The 15745-nt window shown below is 40.1% G+C and overlaps 1 protein-coding gene across 1 annotated transcript in view; it reads left to right on the top strand.

The window, feature by feature from the left end:
* The window catches only part of PITPNC1 (phosphatidylinositol transfer protein cytoplasmic 1), a 136766-nt gene extending 121021 nt beyond the window's left edge, over positions 1 to 15745 (top strand). Inside the window, exons 7-8 of the mRNA XM_007456806.1 lie at positions 1917 to 1980; positions 15429 to 15745. Of these exons, the coding sequence (XP_007456868.1) occupies positions 1917 to 1980; positions 15429 to 15745 (381 nt within the window). The remainder of the gene's footprint in view (positions 1 to 1916; positions 1981 to 15428) is intronic.

Here is a 15745-nt window from a genome sequence, read left to right as displayed (position 1 = left end):
GGGGGCAGTTGACAATAAAATGTGTAAATCTTGAATTTGGGTCCAAGAAAGAGATTGAACTTGGGATCCTGATAATAGCAGACCCTGGAGCAAATTCGAAGCAGAGAAGTATACTGATCTGCTGAGCTCCAGAATCCATTCTGCCCAGCCCGAGGTGGGAGCCAAGTGGCACACAGAGAAATCAAGTTCTGGGACCTCTTGTTTTCCTGCTGTGTCCCAGTTGTTAAGCAGGAAGACAGTCCGGGCTCTCAGAGTAAATGTTTTCCAGCCTCAGCTCTGGGTCGAGCTCCAGCTATATATTCTTGACTTCCTACGACATCCCACCTTTTTTTTTTAAACCCCAAATGATCTCCTCTTATCAGGGCCACTACCATAGTATGTTTCATTATCTCCTCTTCTCACAAAGCGTATTTAGATTGCCACAGGGCTCACTGTGTTTCTTTTCTAGTTTTGAGAATCCATTTCTTTAAAATACTTGCAAGAATTACACTCTAGTAATAGGCATTCCCACTGCCCATTTCCAAATATAATGAAGTGTTATCAACACCCCCAAAACACACCTGCTGTGGCACATGAGCCACTAATGAGTATCTGAGGCTAGCATTTGCATGGGTTTTAAGTGCCAGGGATGCCTTTCTCTGAACACCTTTGTGTTTGAAGAATCTATTCACAGTGAAGGGGAAAAAATGTTCGAAAGCGAGCCATTAGCACATTATTGAATTCTTGTTTTCAGTAGACAGCTGTGTTGTGCTTAATGCAATAGGGTGTATTTACTGATGCCTCAATGCTGTTCTTTTGATTTCCATGAATTTGACACACTCAGCACTCAAGTGTGTATGGCTTCATGTTGTTTCTTATTTTCATTACATGTTTCCTCCTTCCGAATTACAAAAGCCTCACTAGATATCCAGAGGCCTGGAGTAATAAACACTTCATTATGAAAGCTTCCCTTGTTTCTGCAAATTCACTGAATTAAAATCCTTCATTTATTGAAACATGCTTGAACCTTCTGCAAGAGGTTTTTGACAATTGCTAGATTTGTTCGGCAGGAAGAAAGGAATGTTGGAGGGAGAGCGTTGAGTATCTAAGAAATGTAAAAAGGCATATTTACAGAAGACAGAAAAAGAATACCATGAAATAAAAGCACATAAATGGTATATAACACGCAAACCCTATAGAATTATTTTTCTTAGTCTTCTATTGCCGTTATGTGTCACCATAAGAAACAATTTTATTCCTTTTGTCTCCAGTCAAGTTCATTATTCCCATTACTTTCTACTCTGGTTCAGGTCTCTTATTTCATCTCTTTCAAGAATAGTTGACTAAACTGCTCCCCCCCACACTTTTATTACATGAAAATCAAGCCTAGAAAGATATTTACTTCTCTTGAATCCCACACCTTCAATTATTATTTTTTTTAATTAAGCAATATTTAGGATACTTCATTAGAAAATAGAGAGTTTAAGTGCTTTTGGCTTAGAAGTGACTTGCTACCCGGACAGATGTTCTTGATTTCCAACATTTATGCCCTCCCGGCACCAGTGAGACACACCCTTCCGCAAAAGAAAAGTAGAACCTGTTTTAGGTAAAGATAAATGAAGAGAAAAATCTTAAGGTGATCGGTCCTAGAGGTTCATTCCAGTCACTGCTGTGTGACTGCCAAGTCGTTGTCATTTGTGTGAACAACCTCCAGCCCAACTTTCAAATAAGATAAAGAGATTAATTTACAGCAAGTGCATGGACACCATGGAAAAGGCTGAGAGTAAGTATGTCAGCCCCTAATTGTCATCACATACGGCCAGAGGGATGGAGAAATTTGTAATTGCCAGGATTCCAAGAATTGGGAACCATCCCTTTTCCAGGTAGTTTTAATCAAACCTGGTATTCTGTCAAACATCCTTCTTTTGCTTTTTTAGGTGGTCCGAGATATTCTTCTGATTGGACATAGACAGGCTTTTGCATGGGTTGATGAGTGGTATGGTAAGTCAACTTCCCCAAAATGACTCATAGAACAACTTCATAACATGTTGGCTTGGGCTTTCAGTCCATCTGGCTTCAACTGCTACCTAGAAAGACAACAACAAAGGCAGGGCTATTGCTTCCTGTATTGGAAACAGCACTGTCCATGGGACATAATGAAGGAGAATGTAATGATAGAAGCTTGGTCTAAAATAACCACAACACTTAGTTATTGACTAAGTAGGACCTCAGTATGTTTGATGCTTACATATTTGATAATGCAGGGCTCCATAATTCTCTGTTGGATGGGCTTCAAACCCATCCTAATTTATCCCAAACTTCAAGATCAGTGCTGTGTGAAGCATCATATCAAGTGAAAGCAGTCCTTTGATTTAGAGACTATTGGAAACACTCCCTCACCAAAAACATAAGGACTCTGTAAGAATTCAAGGACAAAGGCATTGGTACCCCCTTATTTCCAACTAAGACTATTGTTCTGGCTTTCTTTTTAAATGCTTTGGGAAGAATTAAACAAGTTCTGTATATTTCCAGTAAATGGAAAGAAACAAGGTTTGTTTCATCCCATGATGGATGGACGACCCTTCCCATATCTCCAGTGCTATCATTTTGTCCACATGAATCCTTGACATTCCCAGAATCAGTCATCCAGGCTAGTGTCCTTGACTATAAAAAGAAACAAGCTATAAAAAGAAACAAATGTGACTTGGGTCATATCTGATTGCCTAATGAAATGCCCTTCTCCTTGGCCTTTTTCTAAGTCACACTGAATTTGTTCTCAGTGTAACCTAGATTACATTTTGGTGCCTTTCTGTCATTATTCCACCAATGCCTTCCCTCCTCTTAGCAGAAGGTATCAAATTTGAAGTGAAAAGTTACATTGGACTGAATGGGCAAATACGGTGATTGTTATTAATGTTGTCAGCTGTTTCTGACCACATTTCAAAAGACAGGGTTCTGCGGCTGGACCCATGGGCCATGGCCGCTGGGCCTGCGCTCTGCAACGGGAGAGGCCACAGCAGGGAGAGGCCCGCGTACTGCGAAAGACAGGGTTCTGTAGACTATGGGAGTGCTTTTTTTTTTTCCCCCCACAATTTTCCCAGATCCACGTCTTCTGAAAAGCAAATGCATCTTTGCATCTTCCTGGGTTTGCTCAAATGCAGACCTCTGGAAGAGACTCTTTGGAAAGATCATAATTTGCTTTCTCTTATCACATACCCCGAGGCTGCTGCTCACAGGCAGCCATATTGTCACGCCTCCTGAACACCTATCTGTGGTTGTCTATTGAGAGACAGAGGGAGGGAGAGTCTCCTGTGATTACTTCCCCAGATCATTAAACAAATCTTTCTGGTTGTTTTTTTCTGGAGAACTTTTCTCAGATTCTTAAGGGGAGTACAGACACCCCAAAGGTTAAGAACTGCTGGTCTCCCCCAACTTGCACTCCTCCACACTCCTGGCATCCTTGCCACCAACACTAAGGGAATTTCAAAAGGTTGTTCAAATAAGAGGCTCAAAACTGGTGAGAAGTTTGGCAAGTGAACAGAGGCCTGAAGGGCCCACACTCTGCCACACTGAAGACCAAGACAGGGCACTTCAGTAGATTTCTCTTGAGTGCCAGGATGCCTTAGAGGACTTTTCGGAAAAGGCAGCATCAAAAAGGGTAGCCATGGGCTTCCCTGGTGGCGCAGTGGTTGAGAGTCCACCTGCCAATGCAGGGGACACGGGTTCGTGCCCCGGTCCAGGAAGATCCCACATGCCACGGAGCGGCTAGGCCCATGAGCCATGGCCGCTGGGCCTGTGCGTCCGGAGCCTGTGCGGGGCAACAGGAGAGGCCACAGCAGTGAGAGGCCCACGTACCGCCAAAAAAAAAAAAAAGGGTAGCCGTGCCCTGATTAAGAGGACAAAACACTGCAAGCCTGTTGATCAGAAAAGAGAATTTGAGTAGAGGCAAGATATAGAAAAAGAAAATGTGGGTGGGAGTCTAGTAAGGGAACAGCTGGAGTGCAGAGGATGGGGGCCGATTCTTTTCCATCTAACCTAAGCCTGAAGCAACAAGAGACTTAAAGACTTTTAGTCCAAAAACAAAACAAAACAAAACAAAACTCAGACTATTACAGGGGCCCAAAGTTAGAATAATGCATCAAAGGAAGACCTTTAAGATGAGAACATCTACTTAAGATGGGTGAGGTGGAGACAGGAATTAACTCTGAGAGTCTACTGACAAAAAGCCCTTTCTGTATCTGAGTGCAGAAAAAAAGCTTGTGGTTTAGCAGATATAGATGGTCAGGGCACCTTGTACTCCCCAGAGAAGGCATCCACCCACTATATATACAATCCTAGCCCCAACCAAAACAAGCAGCCTTTTCACTCAGCAAGGGGTCTGAGACCCACCCCATCAATTTCATGTAAATTACTGGCATCATTGCCCCCAGCTGAGCTGCTTGCCAGGAAAACAGTAGCTCCTTCATTACACAGATGCAGACACTCAGTCAAATAAATGAATATAGCCCTGCTCACAGCCCCTTATTCAAGGTAATGCTGCAGACTGCGGACCTTTCAGGTAAATGGCTGTGTCACCGCCCACCAGAACAGACCTTCAGTTTTGGGTACCTGAAGTTGCTTATTTTTCTTTGGTCTCTACAGGCTCAGTGAGGCTCTCATAGTAAACATGGAAAAGGTTCAAAGTAAAGAAATCCTTTCCTATAGCTTATGGCACTTATTCTGCAAGTGGGCCTGCCACATCAGCATCCTTGGGGTACTTGTTACAAGTTCAGATTCTCAGACCCCACCCCAACCTACTGAATCAGATACTCAAGGGGTACAGCCCAGCAGTCTGTGTTTTAACAAGCCCTCCAGATGAATCGGATGCTCACTAAAATTTTAAGAATGACTTTAAATCAGATTAGATTGAAGGGACAGTTTAATTAATTCAGTCCAAATTTAATTATACTAGAGAATGGTAGATGTCTTCAGGGCCAACTGCTAAACTCTGATGCCTTGTAAGCATTAGAAAAAAGGCGCCCCTTCTGGGCAGTTTCAGCAGGTGCTGGTCAGCTTAGGGCTGAATTTTAGCTGCATTGACCTCCTGGGCTGCGTGTTCCTACAGTGCCCAAACTGGACACCCTTATGCACTGGCAGCCCTGTATGATCTCTTTCTCCCTGATTAGACTCACCACCTCCAGTGCTTAATTAAAAGTAAAGAAAATTAAAAAAAGACACTGTAGATGATGGTGATCGTTTCTTGCCCAAGGATTAATTTTGTATCTTTTCTGAATTTCAGCATTTGACTGTCACATAACTAACTATTTCCCAAAACAGATTTTATTCTGCTCTTGTACATTGTAAAATATAACCATTTCCACTGCTGGAGGAATTGAGTTTGTCTTTCAAAGCCTTGATTGGTCTTTATCCATGAGCCTTGGGTGTCTCCTGCATGACTGCAACACTAATCAGAAGAAACAACTGCACATTTCAGAAGATGGGGTGAAAGGGGAGGTGGATAAAAATAGGCAGCCCAGCTTCACCAAAGCATGGTTTTGCTTCACAAATCTGACAGTATTTTGAGAGAGGAGCACAGAGGGTTTCCCAAGGGAGGTTGTGATTGAGTGGAACCTCATGAATCCTGACCCTTCTAAAAAAGTAGAGGGGAGTATAGCTCTGGCTAGTATAGATGAAACTCCCTCATGAAAGTGACATAGAAATCATTCTGGAGTCCTTAGAGCAGCCTAACAACGAGAGAAGCAAGCTCAAGGTGGAGAAAGAAGCCAGCTTGGGGACTAGCATTAGCTGACTGAATTCACCAAGCCAGCATTTTCCAATGGCCTCAGGTTTCCTGAACTTGAGTGCTGTGGCCCTTATGCAGCCTTTTATGTGTGTGTGCTTACCTTCATTTTTCTGGGGAGAGAACCCATTGCTCTCCATCACATTTTCAAAGGGATCTGTGATGCGCCCTCCTCCACCTCCCCAAATTAAGAACTGTGGGGAAAAAAATCACAGCTATAGATTACAATTCTAGATCTTAGTGGTCTGAATTACATGGAAAGGGTATGCACCAAGCCTTGAGGATTGGCTACTATTTATAACAAGCATCTATTGAATTTATAACCATTTTAAAGAGTTTAAAAAAAAAAAAAGCACTTCCCAAAGCATGACCACCATTCTGCTGGATTCAAAGGTGTATCAAACGTAATTCATGATTGCTGGAGCTTCCTCTGACCAACCACTTGTTTAAGACTTCCATTTTGACTTAGAGAAAAAAAAATTACTTCAGTAGGCTGAAGAGCCTGGAAATAGAGAGAAGACATTTGTAGAAGGAAATAAAATATAATGTGCCATTGGAAAGGTCACTGAATTAGGGTATATGATGCTTTATTAAAGTTGTCGCTGCTGCAGCTGTGCAATACAATGAAGGAAAATCCCTGCTTGCAGACATTTTGCTCCATGCCATTTGCAGTTTCTCTGTACGTTCAAATGACTCCTATCCTGAAGGCTTTTCAAATATACAGTCTTGCCTCCACTTCCAGTGAAATAAACCTGCCTTCTTTAATAAAATGATTGAAAGAAAATTGCCACCAGAAACAAAGTTGAAAGACTAACAGAAGCTATCTGCAACATATGTAGCCAGCAGAGGACTAATATCTACAGTATATAAACCAAAAATTCAACAACTCAATAGAAAAAAAAGGTAAAGAACAAACAGGTAAACCATGGAAGAAGAAATGCAAATGACCAATAACCTCACCACTAATCCCAAGAAACGTAATGAGAACAACAAGAAGATATGACATTTGCCCATCTGATAGCCAAAGGTTTTTTTGTTTTGTTTTGTTTTGTTTTGTTTTGCGGTACGCGGGCCTCTCACTGTTGTGGCCTCTCCCGTTGGGGAGCACAGGCTCCGGATGCGCAGGCTCAGCAGCCATGGCTCACGGGCCCAGCCGCTCCACGGCAGGCGGGATCCTCCCGGACCGGCGCACGAACCTGTGTCCATAATAATCCAGTTTTGGATAGGTGGGAGAACACACTAACAGTTTCTGTAAAAAAAGTGATAGTGGTAAGTACAAATAACCTGTGACCCAGTAATTCCACTTCTAGATATTTATTCTTGAGAAATACACATGTTCGTGAATATAAATACAAAGCTGTTCAGTGTAGTGTTGTTTATAAGGGCTAAAATCTAGTCTCCATGTAAATGTCCATTAGCAGAAATATGGTCAAGTGAACTATGGTAGACTCATACTATGAATATTGTGTGTAACAGTTAAAAAGAATAAGGTAGTTCTCTACATACTGGTATGGAAATATGTTTTTCCCATTAGTGGAAAACGTCAGCCAGAATAATATGTATCGTATAGTATACTATAGTATGATTCCATAAATGTGAAATTAAATGAGACTGTGTGTAATAGTAACATACACGTGAATTCATAGAAAAAAATCTGGCAGTTATCTCCAGAAGGAACAGGATTGATAAGGGAAGTTAAAAGGAATTACTCTGTTTTCTCTATGTAATCCAGTACTACTTGAATTATTTCTGCAGAAAATAATTCATGCATTACTTGCGTGATTCAATAAGTAAATAATAACTGAAATCCGCATTTTATAACAAAGCAGAAAATAGTTGAAGCAGACCAAGACTCATACAGAGGTATATTTTGCTTAGTACGTGGTTTAAGAAATTGAAGACGCTTCTCAATTAACGAATCCCCTGAATCCAGAGCTTCTTTGACGAAGCTGAGCTGGTGGTAGAGAAAAGGGTTCTACCCAGGCCAATTCAGTGTGACCTCTACATGCTGGGACGGAAGTCTGGGGTCTGCTTACTCTCCTCACCTGAAGGAGGCCGAGAAAGAGAAGGACAGAAATGGTCTTGCAAGAGGGCAAAGACAGAAAATCTTGCGATGAAGAGGGCGTTTATACCCCCAGATTATCAGTCACACTCTGATAGCCAAGTGTCAAAGATACTAGGACACGCCTTCCTTATCAGAAGAAATTTGGTACTAGTTCCAATAGTCTCTTAAATCAGGGAGTTAGGCCAGTGTTATTTAAGAACACTTCATTTAAGAAACTTTACTTAAGAAAAGTAAATTATGACCTTTCAAATCTATGAAGTAAGGGGTGATTATTGATCAGTTTACTTGCAAAATAATTGACATCCGATTCCTTTGAGTTTCTCTGATACACATAAGCATTTGTTTGCTGGGAGCAAAGAGATCTGAACCTAAACTGTGAGAAGTCACTCTGATCATTGAAAATCAATCAGTAATGAAGATGAATCATCTCCAAAAGTGTAATCTGTCATTGTGTGTGTGTAATTGAATTTACTAAAAAATTGATTCATGTGTAGATTTTGAGGTAATATACTTTGCTGAAGCAAGACATGATGCATTCTACCAGATAACCTGAATAGGAACATTTTCACTTGATTAGGCTTTCCATAAATTATTGAGGAATATTGCAAATGTTGACATCATTTCCATAAGCATGTATGGTATGCGGGGGTAGTTCAGGATTTAGACAAAAGTATTGGGCTGGCCTAAAAGTTCATTTGGGTTTTTCCATAAGATGTTATGGAAAAACCCAAATGAACTTTTAGGCCAGCCCAATATTTTCCTCCAGCATGGGCTGGGACCAAATTATCATCATCTTTTAGAGAACTACTAGGAATGTTCTTCGGGTTTTTTTGTTTCTGTTTTTTGGCCATGCTGCTCGGCTTGCAGGATCTGTTTCCTGACCAGGGATTGGACCCAGGCCACAGCAGTGAAAGCACTGAATCCTAACCACTAGGCCACAAGGGAACTCCCTAGAAATGTTCATTCTTATGTGGTCTAATTGAGAGATTTCTTTTTTTCTTTTAGATGAAATTTTCTGCAACTTGGTTTCTTAACTCTTCATTTTAAGAAAAAAGGAATCATGTTTCTAGAATAGGCAAAAATTCTAGAAAAGTATATCTTCTTACCTATTTGCAAATTGATGGTATCCATCTTCTAATGACCCCAAATAATCGATTTTAAAATAATGTTCTCTTTTTCTTTCTTACAGAAGTAATGCATATTTGATGTAGAAAACTTAGAAAATATAGATAAACAAGAAGGAGAAAATGAAAATTACCTATAATTCCAACTCCTCAAAACAATCACTCTTAACATTTTGAAGTGTACCCTTTCAAAAGTCTTTTTTAAATGTATATAATGCTTTTCTGGTAAAAAAAAAATGATTTCTTTTACCTCCAATTTTTTACTTAACAATATACCAAGGACATTTCTCTATAGTGTTAAATATCCTTCTGCATCATTTTTAACCACTGCATAATACCATCAGGCCCCTGAGTTGTTTTCAATTTTTCACTATTATGAACAAGATAATAATGAGTATCTTTGTTATTAAATCTTTCTTCACGTCCATAAAAATTGAGATGTCTTTGAAAGCCCATAGTCACACAGTTTAAGCCCCTCTCTTAACATTGAGCTAATTAAAGACAAAGAATGATTTCCTTTGATATTTACTAGAACAAAGAAATGAAACTGCCTTTGTTTTTGTTTTCAAAATTACTGGCATGCCAGCTAGGGGGGAAATAAAGTGTCTAATGAACATATGTATGAAGAAATTTTAAACTTTTAACTTAAAGTAACCTAAGTATTCATTCAGGTGTATTTGTGTTTAAGAATTTTGATAACCAGCCATTGAAATTAAAGTGATTGTATTGAAAGGATGTTATTATTGTTAACGAAGACGCATTGGTTCTAATCACAAAGCAGCATCTCTTTACTGCTTTCCATTTACCTTGATTTTCTAAAAGAAAAGCATGCTCTTTGCTTGGCCAGACTGTTGCTTAGCTTTCTTGATACTTACATTGCTTATGGACAGCATTTTTGATTAACGGTTTCGGGGTGTGGAGGGGGACCATCAGCTAAATAAAATAGCCCAGGTGTGGATTTAGAGCTGCCCTCCATCTTGGCCACAAGACTACACTGAATTAATTCATAAACTTCTGGCAAGTCTACCCTTTAGAATTGAAGAGGCTCTCACATGACACACATGGATTGATATAAAAAGACACCGGACCATATCATGCAGAAACGACTTAAGGAAAAATTCCAGCTGCACATAACCTGCTCTACATCCCCACCAAGCTAACTAGTGACCAAGGCAGTAGCTTGGTTAACCCGTTGTTGTGCATGTACCATTCATTGTAAAGAGTCATGAAGTTAAATTCTGCCGTGAGAGTCTCAGAAGAATGCCCATCTGGGGAAATTGCAAATAAAATGTTGTAAAATAACCAAGGAGTGGAGTGGGGAGTGGAGGATAAAGCGACAGAAGTATTTAATGTGAGACTAATTGTTATTTTTATGTTTCACCTATTGAAGATAACAGGTTCTTTGTTGAAGTTTTTTATCAGTTGGATTTAGACAAGGCTTCTCAACCTTGGCACCACTGACATTTTGGACCAAATCATCCTTTGCTGGGGAGGCGGGGAGGACTGTGCACTGTAGGATGTGCCACAGCATCCCTGGCCTCTGCCCACTACATGCCAGTAGCACCTCCACCCCAGTTGTGACAACCAAAAATGTCACAAAACTGTCCCCTGTTGAGAACCACTGGATTAAGAAATTATCATTCTGAAATACTGAAAAAGTGAAGGCTCAGGCCAAACATCACAATGTCATGTGCCATTTTATTTAGAGATCAGTGTGGGTGCAAGTAGTCCCCATCTTTGTGCTGTTATGCTGGACTTGCAGTTCAGTGCAGACCTGCACTCTCTGACACCATGTATTCTGTGCAAAAATACCTCTCTGTGTGAGCGTTGTACCAAATCTCACTGGTAGCAGTGAGCATCATTTCTCTGCCCTCTGTGTCATGTCTCTTACAATAGCAATGAAAGTGTCCTTTCTGTTGTTGAGTGCATTGTTGTAAAGAATCTCCAAATCTATTTTGAAAGGTATATGGAAGGTAAGTATTAGACCACACAAACCTGACCCTGTTTCTTAAAGGGATCTTCTAACCATGCTTTTAGGAGATCTCAGGCTACAGCCCTCCCCACGAGCTAATACTTTCTACCCACCTAGCTTACTTTACAAGAATCACCCCTAAATAATTTCCACTCTTTTCAGTTCTAAGACTATTTTGACTTAACTTCCTTGTATTCACTCCCCCTTTGGCTGGTTTAGCTAACTTTATGATTGACTCTTCATAAAGTTAGTGAGTTCCCTGCTTTTTACTCCTCTCTTTGGCTTCTGCTAAGCTGCCATCTTCCCCTGAAGTCTCCCCCATTGAAAGTTTGCATTTAATAATGGAAGTTGCCAACATCTTGACCTTCTTTCAGATATGACAATGGATGATGTTCGGGAATACGAGAAAAACATGCACGAACAAACCAACATAAAAGTTTGCAATCAGCATTCCTCCACTGTGGATGACATAGAGAGCCAGGCCCAAACAAGTGTATGTAGAATTTTTAAAACATGTTGCCCACCCTTTACCAAACATACACATAAACTGATCTTTGAAAAGACTTCAAATGCATCAATTCTCAAACTTCACAGAAAAGCTTCGCCGCCCAGAGGCAGTTGGTGAAGAACCTGAGCTGGGTCTTAATTGGACAGTGTTACCTCTTGCTTCCAGACATGTCCATTCTTTAATGCCGCTTGACTCGGGGGTTATTTCGGTCATAAAACCAAGAACATGTAGAGTGGAGACATTGTGTGGCCTCTGCACCACAAAAGAGCAGAGGGGTAAAAACGGACGTCATGGGAAAGCTAGACCATCGATGCCAGGAACTTTTAAAGACATAGTTAACACTCAGTCATTCATTTAAGTCATTCATTCTGGCTCATCTAGTATTTTAGGTTTCTTTACATTTGCTTTGAAATGCTTTCTAGGGCTCTTTATGGCTATCTTACCCAATCACTTCCTTTTTACTTAGGTTCATGTCCAGATGGGGCTGCCATCTATGCATACATACTGGCTGAGCAGTGAAGGTGTGGTGAGCGAGATCTAGCCCGGGACTTAAGCATCAGAGAACCTGAGGTTATTTAATGGCACATTGGTGATTGAGAGCTGACCGTACGGTGTATGCCAGCATCTTAAATATAGTTCTATCTCAATCATTCGTGCTAATGAAGAGGAGTGACAGATAACAAAGAAAAATGTAATCGCCAAGTCATTAAAATGTATCTTTGGCCAGAGCTGTGATCTCTTTGGGTGCCAGCTTGAGCCCACATGTCTGTTAGCCCCAGAATAGTACACGTTAGATATTTAAGAAATTGACAGTGTAGTTATAGAAAATTGACAGATGGCTATTGTTGTAAATGCTTTAGATATGCAAAGACCTTTGGTTGCACTTTGGAAATTTCTAGTGAAATTTCTAGAACTTTTTCTAGTGAACTTTGGAATGTGCCCTGTAAGACCTATGCGCTGCTATTGGATGCATGTGACTGCCCTTGAGGTTGAAATGGCCCTAACTCTTCCTCCCCATTTTGGATGCAGTGATTGGATTTGTAGAAAGCTCTTTGGATCAGGAGGTGTTCCTCTGTAGGCACCGACCAGTTCCTATAGGACTTCCCCCTTCCTCTCTCCCCGTTCTAAAGTTAGAAGTGCTCATTAAGGAAACGGTCCTTGAATTTCTATCACTTTCAATTACCTTTTCTTTAGGAATGTTAGACACCTGTTCCCTCTCAGCTGCCCTCTGAAAGCCACTCACTATATATAAGCACCACAAGACAAAGGAAGCCAGAGGAAAGGGGAAGATGCCAGGTAGCCAAAGGATACTAAACAGTGCTTTCCTCATTCTAAGTTCTTGGACCTTATTGAATTTGTTACAATATTGCTTCTGTTTTATGTTTTGGTTTTTTGGCCTGGAGGCATGTGGGATCTTAGTTCCCCGTCCAGGGATGGAACCCTCACCCCGTGCATTGGAAGGCGAAGTCTTAACCACTGGACCACCAGGGAAGTCCCAACGTGGTTATCTTTAAATGCTTACCACCATTTCCCTTATTCTTTGAATTCCATCAAATTGGGGGTCATTTATTTTTCTATATTTTTCTTCTCTATCATAATGAAAAAGTTGAAATCAAGGGGCTGCTGTCCGTCACGAATAAAAACTGCATGGGTGCTCAGTAAATTTAAATCATTGACCTGAGTAGAGACAAACTAGATTGAAATTAGGCAAAATGAACATCCATGGCCACGGGCAATAAGGAAATAACAGTCTCCCGTTCAGTTGAGTAGGTTCAATACTTTCAAGGAAGAGAACTTCTAAGAGACCCTGAACGGGAGTGTAAAATCAAAATTCTGTACTTTGGATGATTTCTGCCCCCTGCTGGATGTGTGGAGTAGAGCACTATATTCAGCCACTTGTATAGAAAACCTGATTTTTCAAAGATGATATCATTTATTATAGCAGAAACATACTGCTGAGATTCACTGAAATTTTTCTGAGTCTCAATTTGTTTTTATTTTTCCTATACTTTTTTAAACATATTTATTGGAGTATAATTGCTTTACGATGGTGTGTTAGTTTCTGCTTTATAACAAAGTGAATCAGTTATACATATACATATGTTCCCATATCTTCCCTCTTGCGTCTCCCTCCCTCCCACCCTCCCTATCCCACCCCTCTAGGTGGTCACAAAGCACGAGCTGATCTCCCTGTGCTATGCGGCTGCTTCTCAATTTTGTTTTGAAATACCTCCTTTTAAAGAATTTAATCTTATTTCTGAGCTTGTTTAATAGTCTTAGTATATTTTTAAAGTGGTAAGTTTACAGGTACAGTTCTTGCTATATTCTGAATTTCATATTCTATCAACACAGGCATAATTTTTTATTTCCTTTGTAAGAACTTTTTCCTTTCAGAAAATTTTAATAATTTTTCCTAGGAAATCCTCTTAAGGATTTTGTTTTTTGTGCAATATTCCTGGTTTGCTCATATGTTATGATATGACTCTCTGTCTCTCTCTGTCTCTCTGTCTCTCTGTCTCTCTCTGTCTCTCTGTCTCTCTCTCGCTCTCTCTCTCTCTCTCTCTCTATATATATATATATATATATATCCTAATGATTAATACTATATTAACTCCATAGTTAGTATTTCCAAAGGGGCTCTATGTTTCATACTATGTGGTTTATGTGGTATCATCTAATGTGGTATCACCTACTAAGTTCATGGGAGAGGCCACAAATGAAAAATCAGTCTCTGGAAGCTAAAACAGATGTAGAAATCCATGGGCAGCAGATTTCACATTTTACAAGCTTTTAGGCCTTCACTGAGCTTTTTCTAATATGCCCAGTTATCTGTTTTGCCTGTTACCAGTAATAAAATTGGCAAAGGATACCAGGAATAGCCAGACTGAGAGTAATTAATAATAACCATAATAGTAGTAGTAATAATAATAGAGTTTCTAAGAATGAGAGAAGAGATACTAAACTATATAAAGCAAACCGGCTCTAAGAAAGAAGGCATCACTGTACTGTAACACAGTGATATTCTTTCAGTGTATTATGTCTAAAATGTAGTAAGTGTATGTAATACGTTATTCACTGTAGTTACATTAGGGAAGGATTTACATTTAAAGGAATTTTTTTTTTTTTTACTTTCTCACATAATAACATTTCAGGTATTTGGAAAGTCTACACCATCTGACAATGCCTGTTAAATGAGGCGTCACTGAATTTATTTCTTGAATGCCAAATAATGCTCTTTTTCTTTTAAATAAAATTCTCACCCATTATGTGACACTATCCTTTTGCTCTCTGCTCTTTTCCTTTTTATGTTTCCTTGAGAAATGGTTTTGTTTTCTTGGTTTGGGAATAGTTAGCAGAGTTTGTTGTTGTTGTCATATCTTACTCATTTTTTAAGAAGAAATAATTAAAACACAGCGTCTGAAAAATCTCAGGGTGGATACACAGTCAGGAAACAAGTAACCCCTAGAATACATAAAGTATATTCATTGAATAAGAGGACTGAAAAATTCTGATGATCTACCTATTTACCCTATAAAGGTGAACTTATATTTTCACGATCTAAAGTGGATAACAGTACGTATCATTTTGGGGCCATTGATTGCTTTAATAATCTTCCCTTTGTAGAGAAGATGGCCAGGTCTAATAATAGCTCTGCAAACCATACCATACGCACAACACACAGACACACACAGCTCTGGTGTGCTTCTGTACTCTCCTGGTAAGTTCTCTTTTCAGAATACTTAAAGTACTCACTGAAAAGTGCTTTGGAAAATCTTGGATGGTTACTCATAAAGGAATTGTTTTTTTCAGAGGTCTGCCTCAGTAAAAAGAAAAAAATTCAGGGCTTAGCATTTCGATGATAATTAGGGTTTATAATCTGGAGAGATCCCCTTATCATAGAGTTCTGATGAGTCCTTTAAAAACAGGCAGAGAGATGAATCCATTTGCATCTCTTCTAAATACCTGCTCATTTTTTTCTTCTTTCTGTTTTTTCCTTTAAGACATGACAATGGATGAAGTCCGAGAATTTGAACGAGCCACTCAGGAAGCCACCAACAAGAAAATTGGCGTTTTCCCCCCTGCCATTTCTATCGCCAGCATTCCCCTGCTGCCCTCCTCAGTCCGCAGCGCCCCTTCCAGCGCTCCATCCACTCCTCTCTCCACAGACGCACCAGAATTTCTGTCGGTTCCCAAAGATCGGCCCCGGAAAAAGTCTGCCCCAGAAACTCTCACGCTTCCAGACCCTGAGAAAAAAGCCACCCTGAATTTACCTGGCATACATTCTTCAGATAAGCCATGTCGGCCCAAATCAGAGTAA

This window comes from Lipotes vexillifer, unplaced genomic scaffold (assembly GCF_000442215.2).
Source record: "Lipotes vexillifer unplaced genomic scaffold, Lipotes_vexillifer_v1.1 scaffold299, whole genome shotgun sequence".
Classification (NCBI taxonomy): Eukaryota; Metazoa; Chordata; class Mammalia; order Artiodactyla; family Lipotidae; genus Lipotes; species Lipotes vexillifer.
This window is presented reverse-complemented; position numbering and strand designations above follow the sequence as displayed.